Source organism: Mobula birostris, chromosome 9 (assembly GCF_030028105.1).
Source record: "Mobula birostris isolate sMobBir1 chromosome 9, sMobBir1.hap1, whole genome shotgun sequence".
Lineage (NCBI taxonomy): Eukaryota > Metazoa > Chordata > Chondrichthyes > Myliobatiformes > Myliobatidae > Mobula > Mobula birostris.
The window spans coordinates 19,300,339-19,318,934 of record NC_092378.1 but is presented as its reverse complement, the minus strand read 5'-3'; the positions used below and the strand labels follow the sequence as shown (position 1 = coordinate 19,318,934).

The window sequence follows — 18,596 nt, the reverse complement described above, 5'->3', positions numbered from 1 at the left end:
CAGTTGAAAGCTGCTTCCACCATGTCAGTGATTGATTGGCCTACTTAAAAGTTGCCACCACTCTTTCCTATTGCCAGGGCACACAAGCCAACCATTAATTTCCGGTTCCAGGCACCTCCGGGGTATAAGAGTAACACCTACCATTTAAATAAATTATTGATATGCTTATCCATAATCAGTGTCTTCTGTCTCACTCATCAAACCCATGAAACTACTTCCACATTATACCAATTAAAAATCTGAAACATTCATCCTTTCAGTCCAAAATCCACATCTAAACTGGACAACGGCATAAATTAGGAAACTTTAAAATTGCATGCAAATATACAGAGTTAACTTCAACATCACAATATAAATTTCCAATTGATAAGATCATTTTAACATGCAACATTAAGCACCATCTTTGTCATAAATCGCATTATATTAATGCAGTGCAAATTTACTATATAAATAAAATATGCATTTCATGCAAATCTGTCTTCCTGGTGAATCCATGATATATTTTTTTAAAAATCTACAATAATACATACATTAAACAGAATCTGTAGAGAAAGATTTCTTAGGTATGTTTAAAGCATTAATTCCAAAGTTAAACAATTAGCTTTATCCTTTTTTATGCAACAAAACCTCCTGATACAGCTACTAACGCAATCAAAGCATATACAGAAATTAGCTTACCCTTCTGAAAGAGGACTTCCTGTTTTGCCTTTATTTAGAATGGGTTCTGCTGGTGTGACCTTGTGCATACCTGTCACAAAGTCGGGCAGCAACTGTTTGGTATGCATTACGTTAAGTTGCTGCATATTTTCTTTTGCTACTATAACCTGAAAATATAAAATAAAGTTTAATGATTATCAGAATCATATTCAGGAGCCTAATATCAACCATTAAAACATCAATAAAAGTGCAATTGCGATCGCAAGTATCAGATCCATATTGTTACTGCCATTGAAATTGACAAAGATAACTCATCAACAAAGTACTCATTTAAAAAAAACTTCTTACTTTCTTCGGTCTTCAGCCTGCAGGTTTTTCTACATCACCTCTGTTGAGTGCATTAAAATCTTTTAATTGTATTATAATTGAAGCCTGCCAGGTTGAGAGCACTTCTACAGTATATACATAACCAAAAGGCAGTTAAAATCTAATAAAAATGCATGTCAGAATGCTTCCATGCATTCTGCTATTTATCCCGAAATGAAGGATTAAACAAAAAAAGGAATTAACATTTATTTTATGAAACAGTAATTAAAATGCTCGATGGCTGCAGCTATAAACATAAGTAGCATGTAATGTGCACAAATAGGATTCAAAATGTACAAAACACAAAAAAATGAAAAATACACATGAATTAATAGTGAGGAAGATAGAGTACAAAAGTAGGTAGGTTTTGCTGAAACTGTCCTGGATTTTGGTGTGGCCATAGCTGATATACAGCAAACACTTTTGATCTCCTCACTTAAGGAAGGAAGGGTGCCATGATAGCATAGCAGTTAGTGCAATGCAATGCAATTACAACTCGGGGCGTTCCTGAGTTCAGCTTCAGCACGGTCTGTAGGGAGTTTATAAGTTCTCCCTGTGAACCCCGTGGGTTTAGGAAGGGAGAGAGGCAGAAGAAAGGAAGCTATAGGCCAGGTAGCCTTCAGTGCAGTGTTTGGGAGGGTGTTAGGGTCTATTATGAAGGATTAGATTTTGGCTACTTGGAGGCACATGATAAAATAGGCCAAAGTCAGTGTGGTTTCCTTAAGGGGAAATCTTATCTGACATGCCTTTTTCTCACTGTTACCAAGAGGTAGGAGGCACAGAAGCCTGAAGGCACACACTCAGCGATTCAGGATCAGCTTCTTCCCCTCTGCCATCCGATTCCTAAATGGACATTGAATCTTTGGACACTACCTCACTTTTTTTTACATTTACAGTATTTCTGGTTTTGCACATTTTTTTAATCTATTCAATATATGTATACTGTAATTAATTTACTTGTTTATTTATTATTTTTATTTTTTTTCTCTCTGCTAGATTATGTATTCAATTGAACTGCTGCTGCTAAGTTAACAAATTTCACGTCATATGCCGATGATAATATACCTGATTCTGAATCATATCTGTGGAAATAACAGGTAAGATAGACAAAGGACAGTGGGTGTTTAAATTATCAAAAGGCCTCTGACAAGGTGCAAACATGCTTAACAAGAGGCTGCTTTACAAGATAACAGTCCATGGTATTACAGGAAAGATGGAAGATTGCTGATTGGCAGGAGGCAAAGATTGGGAATAAAGGGGGCCTCTTCTGGCTGGCTGCCAGTGACTAGTGGTGTCCCTCAGGGTCCATATTGGGACTGATTCTTTTCATGAAATACGTCAATGATGTGAATGATGGAATTGGTGGCTTTGTGGCCAAGTTTACGGAAACTACGAAGGCAAGTGGAGGCACAGGTAGTCTTGAAGAAGCAGGGAGACCTAGTCAAATTGGGAAAATGGGCAAAAAAGTGGCAGATTGAATATAGTGTAGGGAAGTGTCATGCACTTTGGTTGGAGGAATAAAGGCATTGACTATTTTTTAAGTGAGGAGAAAATCAGAGATGCAAGAGGACTTGGGAGTCCCTGAGTCACCTTTTTAGAGGGCATTAGCGATACAAAATAAACAATGGCCTTGCTGGCAAAGCCCATACACGAAAATGAATATCAAACAAAATCAGAATTTCCAGCACCTGCAGAATTCCTGTTGTTTGCGATCAAACAAAATCAGTGTTTTGTTGTGTGTGTATTTTTAAAGACTTTAATTTTAAAATACACAATCAAATTTGCTTGAATTCAACACATATACATTAGTAGCTCACCTCAGCTTTCCCTTCATAATTCTTTCTATTTTCATTACCTCCATCCTCAGTTGGAGACGCCTCCCCTCGGGAAGCTGCAAACATATTTAAAGATTGTTCCATCAATAATAAAACAGTGCACTTTTAAAATCTTTGCCTATTTATTCCTTCCACAGACTGCAGATGCTTGAGATGAGGTGCACAGAGTCAATGAGACAGCTTCCAGGACAAGCCATATTATCGTTCAGCCATTACTGCCAAGCATTTTATACTCAATTATGTTACGAAAACGATACTTCAGTTATTTTATTCCGTTCTGTAGTTCCATGCACTCCAAGTACAGTTTTGAATGAAGTCCTGATGAAGGATTTAGGCCTGAAATGTCAGCTGCCAGGCCTGCTGAGTTCCTCCAACATTTTTGTGTGTGTTGCAAGTACAGTTCTAATACTGCTTCAGACATCAATGCATAGTGTCTAAACAATTTAAAAATTCTATTGTTTGATAAATATACAGACCTAGAATCTATTCAAGATTTCCTTAGTCCAGTAATACACAATGTTCTGTGACTGAGTAATTGTGATGAAAAATTAACCATACAAAAATCGATAATAAATAATATACAGGTTTGAGCTTAAGAATAAATACTGTTTGGAGTGGAGTAAAAAATGGTTGTGATGGAATAAACATACCAGTTTGGCGGTTCGTTTTTGGCGTTTTGACAGAACTACTTTCAGAGTCCCAGTCTGAGTCATCTACTGTATCTAAAAAAAATACAAATTTTATTGCCAAATTACAACCACTGAAACATATTCAATCAGAATTTATGTTCAGCATACACAGTGTGCTGGGGGAGCTTAGCAGGTCAGACAGCATCTATGGATGAGAATAAACAGTCAATGCTTCAGGCTGAGACCCTTCATTAGGACTGGAAAAGGCAGAAGAAGTCAGAGTAAGGTGGTGGGGGAGTGGAGGAAGGAGTACAAGGTGGCAGGTGATAGGTGAAACCAGGAGAAGGGAAGAAGGTGAAGTAAAGAGCTGGGGAGTTGGTTGGTGGAAGACATAAAGGACAGGAGAAGGGGGAATCTCATAGGAAGAGGACAGAAGACCATCGAAGAAAGGAAAGGGGGAGCAACACTCGGACGTGGTGATGTGTATGTAAGAAGGGAAGGTGTGAGAGGGAAACAGGAAAGGGAATGATGAGGAGGGAAGTAATTACTGGAAGTTTGTGAAATTGATATCCATGGCATCAGGTTGGAAGCTACCCAAATGGAATACAAGGTGTTGCTGATGTGGAGGCTTATCAGATGGTTGGTGAGGACAAGAAGAACCTTCTTCAAAGAAAGAAGCTTCTCTTCCTACACCATCAATGCTGCCCTCATCCACATCTCATCCATTTCATGCACATTTGCCCTTACCCTATCCTCCCGCTGCCAAACCAGGGATAGGATTCCTTTGTCCTCATCTACCATCCTACAAGCCTCTGCATCCAGCACATAAGTCTCCGTAACCTCTGCCATCTCCAATAGGATCCCACCACCAAACACATCTTTTCCCCTCCCCACTTTCCGCATGGATTGCTCTCTATGCAATTCCCTTGACCACTCGTCCCTCCCCACTAATCACCCTCCTGGCACTTATACTTGTAAGTGGGTCAATTGCCACACCTGCCCCTACAACTTGACCCTCACCACCATCAGGGCCCTAAACAGTCCTTTCAGGTGAGGCAACATTTCTCTTGCGAGCCTATTGTGGTCATCTACTCTATCCGGTGCTCCCAATGTGGCCTCCTGTCTATCGGTGAGACCTGGCGTAAAGTAGAAGACTGCTTCGTTAGAGCACCTTAACTCTGCCTGCCACAAAAAGTGGAATTTCCCTGTGGCCACGCATTTCAATTCCACTTCCCATTCCTATTCCAACATGTTAGTCCATAGCCTCCTCTAATATCACGATAAGATCACACTTGGGGTGAAGGAGCAACATCTTATATTTTGTCTGGGTAGCCTCCAACCTGATGGCGTAAACACTGATTTCTCGAACTTCCATTAATTACACCCCTCCTCTCCTTCATCATTCCTCATTCTTGTTTTCCTCTCACAACTTTTCGTCTTACCTGCCCATCACCTCCCTCTGGTGCTCCTCCCCCTTCCTGTTCTTCCAGGGTCTTCTGTCTTCTCCTACTAGATTCCCCCTTCTCCAGTCCTTTATCTCTTTCACCCATCAACTTTGCAGCTCTTTACTTCATCCCCTTCCCCTCTCCCTGTTTCACCTAACACCTGCCACCTAATACTTCCTCCTCTACCCCACCTTCCTACTTTGACTACTGCCCCATTCCTTTCCAGACCTGATGAAGGGTCTCAGCCCAAAACATCAATGTTTATTCCCATCTATGGATGCTGCCTGACCTGCTAACCTCTAGCACATTGTGTGTATTGCTCTAGATTTCCAGCATCTGCAGTACCTCATGTTCTATTCGAGGATTTGGAAAGTAATGTGTACAAATGAATAAATAAGGCTTGCACTTTTATATTGTATATTTTTATTGTACACGTGTGTGTCCACACACACCCCGCGCCCAACCCCCCCCAACGTATATACTGTATGTCTCTGTTAAAAATCAAATCAGTTGCCGGATTTAATTCTATGCCACATGAAAACCAAATTAGGGAAAAACTGGAATTCAATTCTCCAGTTACCAAATGAAGTATTGTCCAATGCAAACCTCCTTGTTAAAGACTGCTTGTGTTTTCAAATCATTATGGTCTGAAGGCTTGGCTGATTTGCTGAAAATTAAAGTAACTTCCTATTCAATTCAAAAACAAGTTGCTGCTGTATTTCAGTTTGGAAATTACATAATGCCAAAATGAACCACAAAAACTCTAGTTTAATCCTAGAGAAGTCACAGTAAGAAGGTGGGGTGGGGGTGGGTGGAGAGGAAGAAAAAGTACAAGATAACAGGTGAGGTGGAAGGTGAAATAAAGAGCTGGGGAGTTGATTGGTCAAAGAGATAAAGGGAGAAGGGAGGATCTTATAGGAAAGGTAGAAGACCTGGAAGAAAGGGAAGTGGGAGGAGCATCAGAGGGAGGGGATGGGCAGATAAGGAGACATGGTAAGGGAGGGAAACAGAAATGGGGAAATGGATCGATGTTCCTGCCATCAGGTTGGAGGCTACCCAGGCTGAATATAAGGTATTGGTCCTCCATCCTGAGTATGGCCTCATCTTGGCAGTAAAAAGGTCACAGACTGACATGTGGAATGGGAATGGAAGTAGAATTGAAATGGCTGGCTACCAGGAGATCCCGCTTTCTCTGGTGGATGGAGAAAAGGTGCTTGGTGAAGCGATCGTCCAATCTACGTCAGGTCTCACCGATAAACAGGAGGCCACAATGGGAGCACCAGATACAGTAGATGACTCCAGCAGACTCGCAGGTGAAGTGTTGCCTCACCTGAAGGGACTGTTTGGGGCCCTGAATGCTAGTGAAGGAGTAGGTGTAAGGGGAGGTGTAGCATTTGTTCTGCTTGCAAGGATAACCGCACCAGGAGGGAGATCAGTGGGGAGGGACGAATGGACAAGGGTGTCGCATAGGAAGTGATCCATGGGGAAAGCAAAAAGTAGGGGGAGGGAAAGATGTGTTTGGTGGTGGGATCCCGTTGGAGATGGTGGAAGTTATGGAGAAGTATGTACTGGACATGGAGGCTGGTGGGGTGGTAGGTGAGGACAACACAAACACGAGAATACATTGACATATTTATGTAGATGAAACTTCATTAGCTCAAATTTTATCAACTGTTTCTGTTAATCTCATTTATGCCAAACAAAGAAATCATCAAGACCTGTCCATCACCTCCCTCTGGTTCCCTACTTCCTTCCCTTTATTCCATGGTCTAACCATTCTCTCCGATCAAAATTCTTCTTCAGTCCTTTGCACCTTTCACCTAACACCTTCTAGCTTCTCACACCTTTTCATCCCCTTCCCCACCCATCTTCCCCCCTCACCTGAACTTAACTACTACCTACCAGCTTGTGTTCATTCCTCTCCCAGCTTTTTATTGTGGCTTTTGCCCTCTTTCTTTCCAGCCTTGATGAGGGTTTTGGCCCGAAACATTGATTATTCATTTCCTCCATAGATGTTGCTAGACCTGCTGAGTTCCTGCAGAATTTTGTGTGTGTTACTCAAGATTTCCAGCATCTACCAAAACTCTTTGAGTCAGTTTGATCATAATCCATGACTAATTCTCTGATATCCTAAACCACATTCTCCAAATTAGTGTCCTTTAAACTATGAATTCTAGCATATTTTAAAAATTCTATTCAATTTTGAGAAAAGTTGATAGTGTTAATATTTTAAAGAAAAAAAACAAATACAATTACCTTCATTCTGGTTCATCTTAATATTCCTTTGGCCTAGGATACCACATTCGTCCCCTGAGCCTTCTGAGATGGACTAAAATTAGAAAGAAAGGGCTTGATATAATTTCTCATCTATAATATTTTAGCAAAGCATTATATAATTGAAATTATTTCAATTGATCATGTCACCACAGTGACATGGCAGCAAACAGATTTTGAACTGCGGTTCTATGATGAAAAACTTGTCTTCCTCCAATGAGAAAGGGATAATTGAACAAATCAACTAGTCCCATATTTGCAAATTTCCTCAGAGAGACTGCAATATAAATGGCTTGAAAATAGAGCAAGCCCACTGAATACTGTTTCAAATAAGTTTTACAATGGTGTGCTTTGTAAACCTTATAAAGAACCAGAGAATGGAACTGCATTAATTTTTTAGCAGTATTATAATGTTAAACAACTTCCAAAATATACTAGTTGGTGAGCAGTGTACAGTGACCTGCATTTCTTTCTCATTGTGGCCTGGTTTCTTACACTCATCACCTGCGTAGCCAAACCTCAAGCCTAGTGTCAAGTCCATAGGTGGCAGCATCGCATAAATAATGTGACAAGATGGCATGGGTTGGGCAGAAGTCTTCTAACAACTGTATCATTAGCTTTGCCACCTGTCAAAGCTGTCAGTGATTTGGAATATTTCTTTAGATGATTAGAATCATTAAGAACACAATGAATTTAAAATGCAACCTGCCTTTTCTTACAATCCTCTTTAGAATGGATTGGCAGATCCTTTGACAGAACCTTTCTTACTTACTCTTAACAAAAATAAACAATTTGCTTTATCTCTTTAACTTGACATCAATGAATAATTTAGCATTTTGCCATAGTTCACTAATTGATTTTCAACATGATTGACTGGATTCATTTTAACTTAGGCTCCAGAATGCGCAACTATTAATTTTGTCACTTCTGCCCTTTCTGGGCAAGGCTTTTCTTCCATCTTGTCTAACTCCATTTTGTTTCTTCCTTTCAATTATGTATATTCTCTATCTCACTCTGAATCCTTCCTTTTCTTTCATCAGCCTACGCTTAACATTTTTCCTTGAATCAACCTGCAATAGCCCTATCCTCCCATGAATTTTTGGCAGCCAATTGTCAATGTAGATAAAGATGAGATTATCCACACAGGATGGAAAACAAAACGTACACTCAAAATGCTTGAGCTCAACAGGTCAAACAGCATCTATGGAGAATAAGCAATCGATGTGTCAGACTGAGATCCTTCACTAGGATCGGGAAGGAAGGGGGGAAGGCAGCAAAAAAACAAGATGGGAGGTGGGGATAGAGGAAAGAGTACAAGCTAGTAGGTGGTAGGAGAAACCAGGTGAGGAGGAAGGTGGGTAACTGGGAGAGGGGGTAGAAGTGAGATGCTACAAGGTGATAGGTGGGAAAGGTAAAGGGCTGATGATGGAATCAAACAGAGGAGAGTGGACCATGAGAGAAAAGGAAACAGGAGGGGCACTACAGGGACTTGTTGGGCCAGTGAGGAAAGGGTTAAGAACCAGAAATGGGAAAAGAGAGAAGGGAGAGAGGGGGATAAAAATTACTGAAAGTTAAAAGAAATCAGTTCTATAGCATTTATCACGTGTTCCTTTAAAATCTTCTTTGTGATTGATTTCTCGAGCTTTTGGTTATATAGATTTCACCTTTTTATCAAGATGTTTATCATGGAATGATTTTGACTTTGAAGATCAACTATAAATGTAAACTTCTATAACGGTTTTTCTTCAGTTTCTCAGCAAAATATTTCAGATATTTTAAGGCGACTCATTAAAACTTATTATCATGCCAAGCTTTAAAGGCCAGCACAGATAGTAACGCTACTGCCACACAGTTCCAAAAACACAAGGTTGTTCCGGACCTCCAGTTCTATCTGTATGGAGTTTGCATATTCTCCCCATGACTTTGAGGATTTCCTTAGTGTGCTTGAGTTTAAATCCATGTGCTAAATGTGTGCAGGTTAGTAGATTCATTGACTATTGTAAATTGCTCATGGTGCTAACATAAGTGGTAGAATCAGAAGGGAACTGATGGGAATATGGAGACAATAAAATGGCATTAGTGTAAATGAATGCATGACAATTGGCAACAGACTCAAAGTCAAAGTCAGTCAATTTTTTATCACACCACATACATGTTACCATATACTATCCTGAGATTCCTTGTCTTGCAGATATTCACAATAAATACAAAGCAACCAATAGAAGCAATGAACAGAGGCAAACAACCAATGCATAAAAGACAAATTGAGCAAACACAAAAAAAATCACTATAATAATAGTAATAATAAATAAGTATTGAGAACACAAGTTGTCGTCCTTGAAAGTGAGCCCATAGGTTGTGGAATTAGTTCAGTGATGGGTTGAGTGAACTTATCCACTCTGATTCAGGAGCCTGATAGTTGAGGAGTAATAATTGTTCCTGAATGTGATCGTGTGGGATCTAAGGCTCCTGTACCTCCTTCCTGATGGCAGCAGAGAGAATAGAGCATAGCTTGGATGGTGAGTGTCATTAATCATGGAAGTTGCTTTCCTGCTTTCGACGGCACTCCTTGTAGATGTGCTCAGTAGTGGGATAAACTGGGCTGAATCCACTACTTTTGTAGGCTTTTCTGTTCGAGGGCACTGGTGTTTCCATACCAGGCTGTGATGCAACCAGTCAGTATACACTTCATTGTGCATCTATAGAAGTTTATCAAAGTTTTAGATTCAGCATGTTATCTTTCCAAACTTTGATGTAGAGGCGATGTCATACCTTTTTTGTATTGGCCCTTATGTACTGGACCCAGGATAAATTGTCTGAAATGATAATGCTGAGGAATTTAAAGTTACTGACCACTTCCACCTCTGATCCATGAGAACAGGCTGATGAACCTTCAGTTTCCTATCTGTGTCAATTATCAGCTTCTTGATTTTGCTGATGTCAAGACAGAGGATGTTGTTGTGGCACCATTCAGCCAGATTTCCACTATCCGTCCAATATGTTGATAAGTCATCACCTTTGATTCAGCCAACAACAGTAGTGCCTTCAGCAAACTTAGCCTTATAGTCAAAAGTATAAAGTGAGAAGAGCAGGGGGCTAAGTACACAGTCTTGTGGTGTACCTGTGCTGATGGTGATTGTAAAGGAAATGTGCTGCCAATCTGAATCTACTGGGGTCTGCAAGTGAAGAGAATGAGGATACGGTTGTACAGGGAGGTATTAAGGCCAAGGTCTTGGAGCTTTTTTAATTAGTTCTGAGGGGTCCATAGTGTCAAACGCAGAACCGTAGACAATGAAGAAAATCCTGATGTATGCATATTGTTCCAGGGTCGAGTGAAGAGCCAATGAAATCACATCTGCTGTTGTCCTGTTGTGACTGCAAAAAGATGGAGCAGATCCTGTATGTCAAATGACATATTTCTGTTTTATGATTTTATGACTTAATGACCCATTTTAATTTATAACACAATATTACAAACAACCATTCTGATGAGCTAAACGTGATACTTTGCATTAAGTAATAGTCACAACATTTACTAAACATACCTCAGAATCCTGAAGAGATTCTGTGTCTGCTTCCACCTCCGACTCTTCCAAACCCAGCTCTAACAGTAGGTCTACATGGTAAAGAATTAAAATATTTTATTGAATAATGATTTTCGATTAGATGAAAATGCTGGCCTCCATTATGAAAGTATTTTTTGTTTTCTAAATCACATGATATTTTATCTGGATTCAACAAATGACAATCAAAGAACTATTCCTTTCGATTTTCTAGACTTGAATTTGATGGAACTATGTAAAGTATTCACTTGGTGGTTAACAGCAGAGTATTCAAGGATGGATTTTCTTAATGAGTCCAACTTTAGAACAAGACAAGTGTGAGCTAAAGTTTTGCGCTCAGAAACATCTTATGAAATAATGCAGTATCACTCTCTTGGAGTTGTTCTTTCAAAGATATTGAAATATCATTATTGGGTTCTAAAAGCTTTTGACATGAAATGTGCTGATAATGGGCAATTTTGTAAAAGTAATGTTATTGGATGTTAGAGATGTGGGGGCTCTGATAGAGGCTGCCCTTGCCACAAACATAAATGCAACTTATAAATAAGTTACGAGATTAACCTGGGATATCGACATTTTACAAGGACTTGTTATTCAAATAGACTAACTTCTGACTTCTTAATGATGGAATAGTCCTTGATGAGGCAGCTACATTAAGTACACAAAGAAATTCACATATTATTATACTAAATTGTCTAGCACTGTAGAAGTGGTATTCAATATTTTGATATTCTTCATGTTCAGGGTTCACACATGCATGCTGTACTAATTTGCATAACTCCCTCTGGTACATTACTGAAAGCCAAATTTCCTGCCTGACAACCATTGATAGCCTCAAACTCTGCTACCAATTAGCTAGGCTATAAATCTTACTACAATTTTGCTAAGTATCCCAGTAAAGAGCTAACGTAAATGTTGGAAATGGAAAAGCCACTAGGTATAAATTATGTTCAAAACCATATATGCAGCATCAATACTGTATTGAAGTGTCGCAAATCCTCCAGTTTGGAACTTTTAAACTTGCATTAGAATCTTCCTAACATTATTCACGAAAATATACTTCCAACCATGCTTACAGAATATTATGGTGAGCTACCTGCTGTTTTTGCACTCACTGACCTAAAACTGCAATGCATTATAACTGTGCCATTGACCCTACAGCTTGTCCATCACGAAGATTTTATTAGCACAACAAAAAATAAATAATTGGGAAATTGGTAATCATCCCAAATAAAAAAACACAACATAAAACTTGAATCTAAGATACCTCTTCTATTTATTTTGCATGAAGTCTTTTGTTCTTGAAATGCAGAAGTTTCACTAAAATCAAAAGGTTGCATTGCTTCAAGTTCTGACCTTTTGGAACAAGCTTTTAAAGGCTGGGCCTCCTCCTCTTCCAAGAACATGCCCTATACAAGAGAACAGATTTCATAATTATGTTTTATATAATCAAATACAAATACTCAATTCATGAAAGGGCTAGAGAAAAAAAATAATCTATTATAATTGAGTTAAACAATTAAGGAAAAAATTTAAGGGAATCTGTGATCAAATGCTAGACAAACAAATTTGTGAAGTCGGCCCTTCAAAATAGTATACATGCAAAACAAAAACAAACAATTAATCTAAAGCTTTTTAAACAGTGATATATATTTGGAAACAAAAGACAATACTATTTTTAAAACAACACACACAAAATGCTGGAGGAACTCAGCAGGCCAGGCAGCATCTGTGGAAAAAAGTACAGTCGATGTTTTGGGCCGAAACCCTATGGCATGACTGACGAATTCCTTCTAATTCTTTTTACGATTGTGCGGACCAACCATTACTCTGAGCCTGAAAACTGGGCAGCGCCTTATATTAATGTTATATAAATAAATTCCAGCTGTCTGGCAACAAAGGCTATGTGTGCAAGAGCATTTCAGTAACTGCGCGGCCCTGCACCCACACATCTTAGACGGAACACGATCATAACAATTCTAAATTTTAACAGTTTCATGATTTTGAACAATACAGTTATTTGTTCAGTTTAATTACAAATTATCATTGTTCATGTGTGACCTTTAAATTAAGCTTGATTGTTTTCTCGGTGCAAACGTCAGTATCATTTTACCACTAGAGGCTATGACAATAGCACAGCAGTTAGCGTAATGCTATTACAGCGTACTAACGCAGGTTCAATTCTGCCACTGCCTACAAGGAGTTTATGTTCTCTCCGTGAGCATTTCCTCCAGGTGCTCCAGTTTCCTCCCACGTTCCTCATACAGGTTAGTAGGTTAATTGGGCAGCACGGGATTGTTATCATGCTGTATCTCTAAATAAAAAGAAACTATACTAACTGCTTAATTCTGATTGAATGAACTTTCTCAGCACCTTTATACATCAAGAACCTCATCATAACAATCACCTTAGTATCTTCTTCCTCTTAAATAGCCTCTTCTTCACTGACATCTTTATGTACAATGCTTTCTTGCTCAAAACTAAAACACCTTCACACTGCTCTACTTTTTCTGTATTATTACAGCTAATAATTACTTTCCAGTTAAGCTGTTTTGGATTACTACTCATCAATTCCCTATTTTCACTTCAATATTTAAGAAATAAAAATACAGTTTTGTTTTAAAAATTGAGAAATAATTACCTCTTTGTTGTCTTTTGATGGAGTAGAATTTAAATGATTTTCTACAGGAAAACTGAATGAACAGCCAACAGTTACAGGAGAACAATTCCTGGACTGGACTAATGAACCACTACTCTCAAATGTTTCTTCTTCATCTTGATGGTCATCTTCTAACTTTTCCACCCTAACTTTATCCGATTTAACTGGTTGCAAATTGTCCATGAGATGGGTTTTGCCAGATGTGGCCTCTTCAGTACCTAAAACAGAGAAATCATTTGTTTATAAGCATTGAAATGGCATGTTATTAACTACACACTAAGCAAATCAGTACTCGATTTTTTTTCCCAATTATTTTCTCAATAACTTACTGTTTTCCTTGTTTCGCTGTGAAGAATTTAGCAAGTTGGTCAAATTAAACTTCTGGATTGTCTGTAAATAGACATTATTAATGGTTATGAACAGTACATATTTAAAATTTGGCCAAAAGCACAAATACCAATATAATATCAACTCAATTTGCTGTCAATTCAATTTCCTGCTTCCCTCAGTCTTACATAAACATATTTATACAATATATTTCACTTAAGTATATGATATTTTAAGTTTAAGAATAAATAATGAACTATTCTGCTAACATCTTAACCATCATTGCTGCTAGCTCCCTGCTCCAGTCACCTGTATTTCATCCTGACCTTTGATGCTGTCAATGTGGAATGGCTACATCCTCTCTCTGTGACTGCTTTTTCCCACAATGCTCTGGGTCCTCCTATAACCTGGAGATGTGCTAGTAGGTTAAGTAACTACTATTAATTTTCCTTTGAGTTAGGTGAGTGATAAAACAATAAAAAAATAGGTAACTTATCAGAGACAGTAAGTGAGAAGGAGATGGGAAGTAAGAGAGGGAGTGGAACCAATGTAACAAATAATCCACCTCAATATACCGAGATAAAATACCAATCACAATATAAAATACATCACAGCAGCTACAGGGACCATCCAATGCACATAAACAAAGTGCAAGCTCCATGACAAGGTACATTGTGTAATCGCTGTTACGTCATCGGCAACAATGAATATTAATCGAGACAGGTTTTATAAAAATAACCGAACATTTATTAAACACATATAAGCGATAAGCGAAAAAAAAACAAGGAAAGGAAAACTTCCACCGGAGGTTAAACAGGTACGCAGCCGTTCATCAACTCCACTCGGCTCTGGCTCTTAAAGAGTTAAATGCGAAAACAGTTCTTAAAGCGATACAGTCAGATACAGTTCTTAAAGCGATAACTTCGAAAGTCCCAACAGTTTTACACATTCAATTGGGAAAGACTTCTCTGGAGAACGAATTCTTCACCGACGCACCTTTACTGCCGGTTCTGTCCACAGGGTTCCCGATGCCGAAAATAAACAGTTTAAATCGACGTACCTTACATTGTTTAGAGAGAGAGAACCTTTGTGCATCAACTCATTGCGCTATTGCAAGAGTTATCTCAATGCAGCTTCTCTTCAACGAAGACTCAATAAGGTCGTATTGGAAAATGCATTGTATTTTCTAGGTATTACAGTATTTACTCAAATGTACACATTGTATTTTCTATATTTACTACGTAACCACTGCTAGCTGAATAGAAGGCATTCACTGTGTAGCCATGACTTTTGACCTGATCACTATTAATTCATGAAGAGAACTGGAATGAAACCAAGTAGAAAGATAACGGTGGCGAATAAGGTGATGAAATATGGGGCAGTATGTCAACGCACGACTAATTAAGAAATGACTGTGGTTAGGGATGAGAGGACATATGGTCTAAAATGTAAACTAGGACATAATTAAGTTGGGGAGTAAAACAATAGTGGAAAGTCGAGAGCGGATATATTGATGATATGTAATCACAGGCCGGCTGGATGTGATAATGTAGCTAAGACAGGAAAATTGCTATAAAAATGCTGTATACAAGCATCGATGGGTAGTCAGCTACTAGCTTTCTGATTGTCTCAGCTTTGCTTTGCAAATTAAAGTTTAAAACGTCTTGACGAGTTTTCTGCGTCTCCTTGTCGTTTGTGAGAAACGAGAAATCACGACAAAATTAGCGTCACGAACAGGATCGGATAGAGACCCGCGAGGAAGGGAACGGCAGATTGGGACGCTTCCCGGTCCCTCGGGGACCCTCACGGGGCTATCAGAATTAAGGGTGCACCCAAAGAAAAAAGGTGAGCGCTTTTTGCAATAATTCGGACTAAGAATTCTGTTGGTTTTGGAGGGTCTCCGGGACTCAGAAGTGTGAAGCAACTGCCGAAGGGTCTCTCCGATCCAAAGAATCTGGCAGAATTGGGGATAAAAGGAGGCTCAGAGGATTAATCAAGAGCACGGCAGTGGGGGTAAGTACGAATAAAGTAATAATAAGTAAGAAAATTCCACGTGGTGTTGGTAAGTCCCTGTGGATACCGCTTCGCACGAAACGAAGGTCTGAACAGGCAGGGAGGGAGAATTAAAAATCATGAATACCGCCTTAAGAAGTGTAAGGGTCTGCATAGGCGAGGGGTAAAAGGAAAAGGTTCTGTGGAAACCGCCCTAAGTAGGGGTCTGCCCGGGCAGAACGTTAAAAGAGATAAAGATAGTTTAATAGATAATTCAGGCGCTGGTGAAATAAATCATAAGGCTAGGCATAGAAATAGAGTTAGAGAAATAGTATTATTAAATAGGCAAGTCGTGAGATTCTAACAATACCATAATAGAAAAAGGAAAAAGAGAACAACATGACAGAGAAAGGAACGGCAGTAGAAATATTGAGCAGAAAATTCCCGGTGTGTCAAAGTAAGATCGCGGAAATTTCAGAAAAATGGGAAAAAAGAACTAAAAGCTGGTCACGAAATGGCCAAGAGAAGGAACGTTTGATGTAAGCTTATGTGAGGAAATGGAAGCGCTAATGAAAAATCACAAACCCAAAGATAAATCTAAGAAAAGAGAGGAAAAAGGGAACAAGAAATGGAAGTGTTAAAACTCTTTAGGATGGAGGGAGAAAGGTTCAGAAAGACGGGAAGTATATTAATAGTAAGTAAAAAAGACACTGAGAAACGAAACGAGCAGTCTGATAAAGAGGAGAAGCATAACAGGGAGCCTGCTTCGGCTCTATACCCAGACCTGAAAGACGTAGAAAAACCTCCTCCCTATTACGAGAAAGAAACCCTTAAGCAGTGCCCGATGATAACAGGAAGAGTGGATCTAAACGAAGAAATTAAAGTCTGAGATATCGAGGAGGAAAGAAAGAATCACGAAAAGGAGCAGGAGGAACTACGGAAGGTAATAGAAGAAGACAGGGCAAAGATAGAACAGGAGAAAAGGGAAATAGAAGAAGAGATCAAAGGGTTACAGGAATTAAAAGCGAAAAGGGATGAAGAGAAATCTTTGTTATATGGGCACGGAACTGAACAGGCTAGAGCAGAAGGAGACTTGTCGGGAGAGCAAGAGTTAAGTAGCGAAAGAGAGAGTACGAGAGAGTGTAGGCAGAGGATAGGAGACAGGAGCCTTGAAGGGGAAAAAGAGAGAGTGAAAAGGCAGATATTTGAAACAGAGGGAGAGATTAGGAAATTACAGCGGAGACTGAATTTCCAAGGGGAGTTTGAGGATTTCACATGGGCCCAAGCAAATGCTAGTTCAAGGCAGAAAAGAAGAACTCCACGAGGAGGCCAAGGGAGAAAGGAAACCCCGGAAAGAATCATGTGGCAGCCAGTAAAAACGTGCTCAGAAACAGATGGGGAGTCAGGCGAGGAGGAGAATCAGGAGATGTGGAAACGGAAAGGGAGAATGATGCCGTTGTTAGTAAAAGGATTGGGACAAGTACAGTATATTCCTTGGGGATCCCAGGACCTGGAAGGGCTGAAAAACACCCTGCCCAGCCTACATGAGGGTGCAGGGAAGTGGATTAGGGCCTTTGAGGAAGAAACCACGGGACGAACGTTGGCTATGGGAGATTTGAAGGCGCTGCTGATAAGGCTGATGGGAACCTCCAATCTACAAGCAAGAGCTGATGGAAGTGGCTGGCATACAGAATGAGGACAGCACACTGATTGACGGGGCCAGATTTAACACAGTGAGGCAGAGGGTATGGGGGGCCCTCAGGGAGCTCTATCCACCCAAAATGGACCCCAAAGCCATGAAAGGGGATCCACTGGGAGACACTGAAAATCCAACAGCCTACATAGAAAATCAGTTGAAAAGTTGGAGACTGGAAACTGAACAAGAGGTGGAAGGCAACCCATTTATGACCGTGATGTTCCGAAATACTGTTTTGGATGCAATGCCCCCCCAAGTTAAGTCTAAACTTGAGGAAGTGGTTGGACTGATGTCAATGACCCCACAGGAATTCAGGGACCACGTAGTCCATGCGGTCGAAAAATATCGAAAAGACAAACAAAAGTTGACTGAGCAGCAAGAAGTGCAAAGAAAGCTGATACAAATGCAGCTTGAAGAACTTAAAAAGGAAAAAGAAAAAGGCAAGAAGATGCTGCCAGCAGTGACCGATTTAAACACAGCCGTTGAAATTAATGAAATTAATTGGAGGGACCGGTCGTGCCGTAAGACAGAGCCCAGAAAACCCCATGCCAATAATAAACGTCTTTGGGGGAGCTTTTCCGCAAATGCCCTATCGGGGACAGGATAAATTTAAACAGCAGCCCAGACAGAACTGGAAATCCCAAGGAGGGGGCAGAGAGGTTAAGGGCAGGAAGGGCCAGTAAGGAAACAAAGGGAAATCAAGCTGCAGATGAAGCAGCCAGGAAAGCGTCTGGGTGTACATCGGCTGTTACCGCACCCCAGGTAGGTCTAGAGCCGGAACCTATGGTAGAGGACTTGATTGAAATACAGGGAAAGGCAACTTTGGCAGAACAAACACTGTGGAGACAAAGGGGGGCCAAGCAGAACCCAGAAGGCCTATGGACCACAGAAGATGGCCTATTGGTAGCTCCCACCCCTTTACTGACTATCCTGATCTCAGAAGCACATGGGATGGATCATTGTGCAAGGGGGGGAAGTAATAAGGAAAATAAAAAAGGATGGATTTTGGTCGCCTTATTTACAGGCTTCAGTAGACCATGTATTGTCACAGTGCGAGGTATGCACGCAGAATAATATTCGAAAAGGAATTACAACCCCACTAGGTCATATACCCGTACCTGAAGGGCCATTTAAACACCTAGTGATTGACTAT

The 18,596-nt window shown here is 39.9% G+C and overlaps 1 protein-coding gene across 1 annotated transcript in view; it reads right to left on the bottom strand.

The window, feature by feature from the left end:
- Positions 1–18,596, bottom strand: part of LOC140203277 (ankyrin repeat domain-containing protein 26-like) — a 127,517-nt gene that overhangs the window by 52,319 nt on the left and 56,602 nt on the right. The window contains exons 8-15 of the mRNA XM_072269292.1: positions 13,758–13,818; positions 13,411–13,646; positions 12,037–12,178; positions 10,752–10,822; positions 7,189–7,261; positions 3,509–3,580; positions 2,841–2,914; positions 679–824 (exon numbers count right to left, since the gene is read on the bottom strand). Of these exons, the coding sequence (XP_072125393.1) occupies positions 679–824; positions 2,841–2,914; positions 3,509–3,580; positions 7,189–7,261; positions 10,752–10,822; positions 12,037–12,178; positions 13,411–13,646; positions 13,758–13,818 (875 nt within the window). The remainder of the gene's footprint in view (positions 1–678; positions 825–2,840; positions 2,915–3,508; positions 3,581–7,188; positions 7,262–10,751; positions 10,823–12,036; positions 12,179–13,410; positions 13,647–13,757; positions 13,819–18,596) is intronic.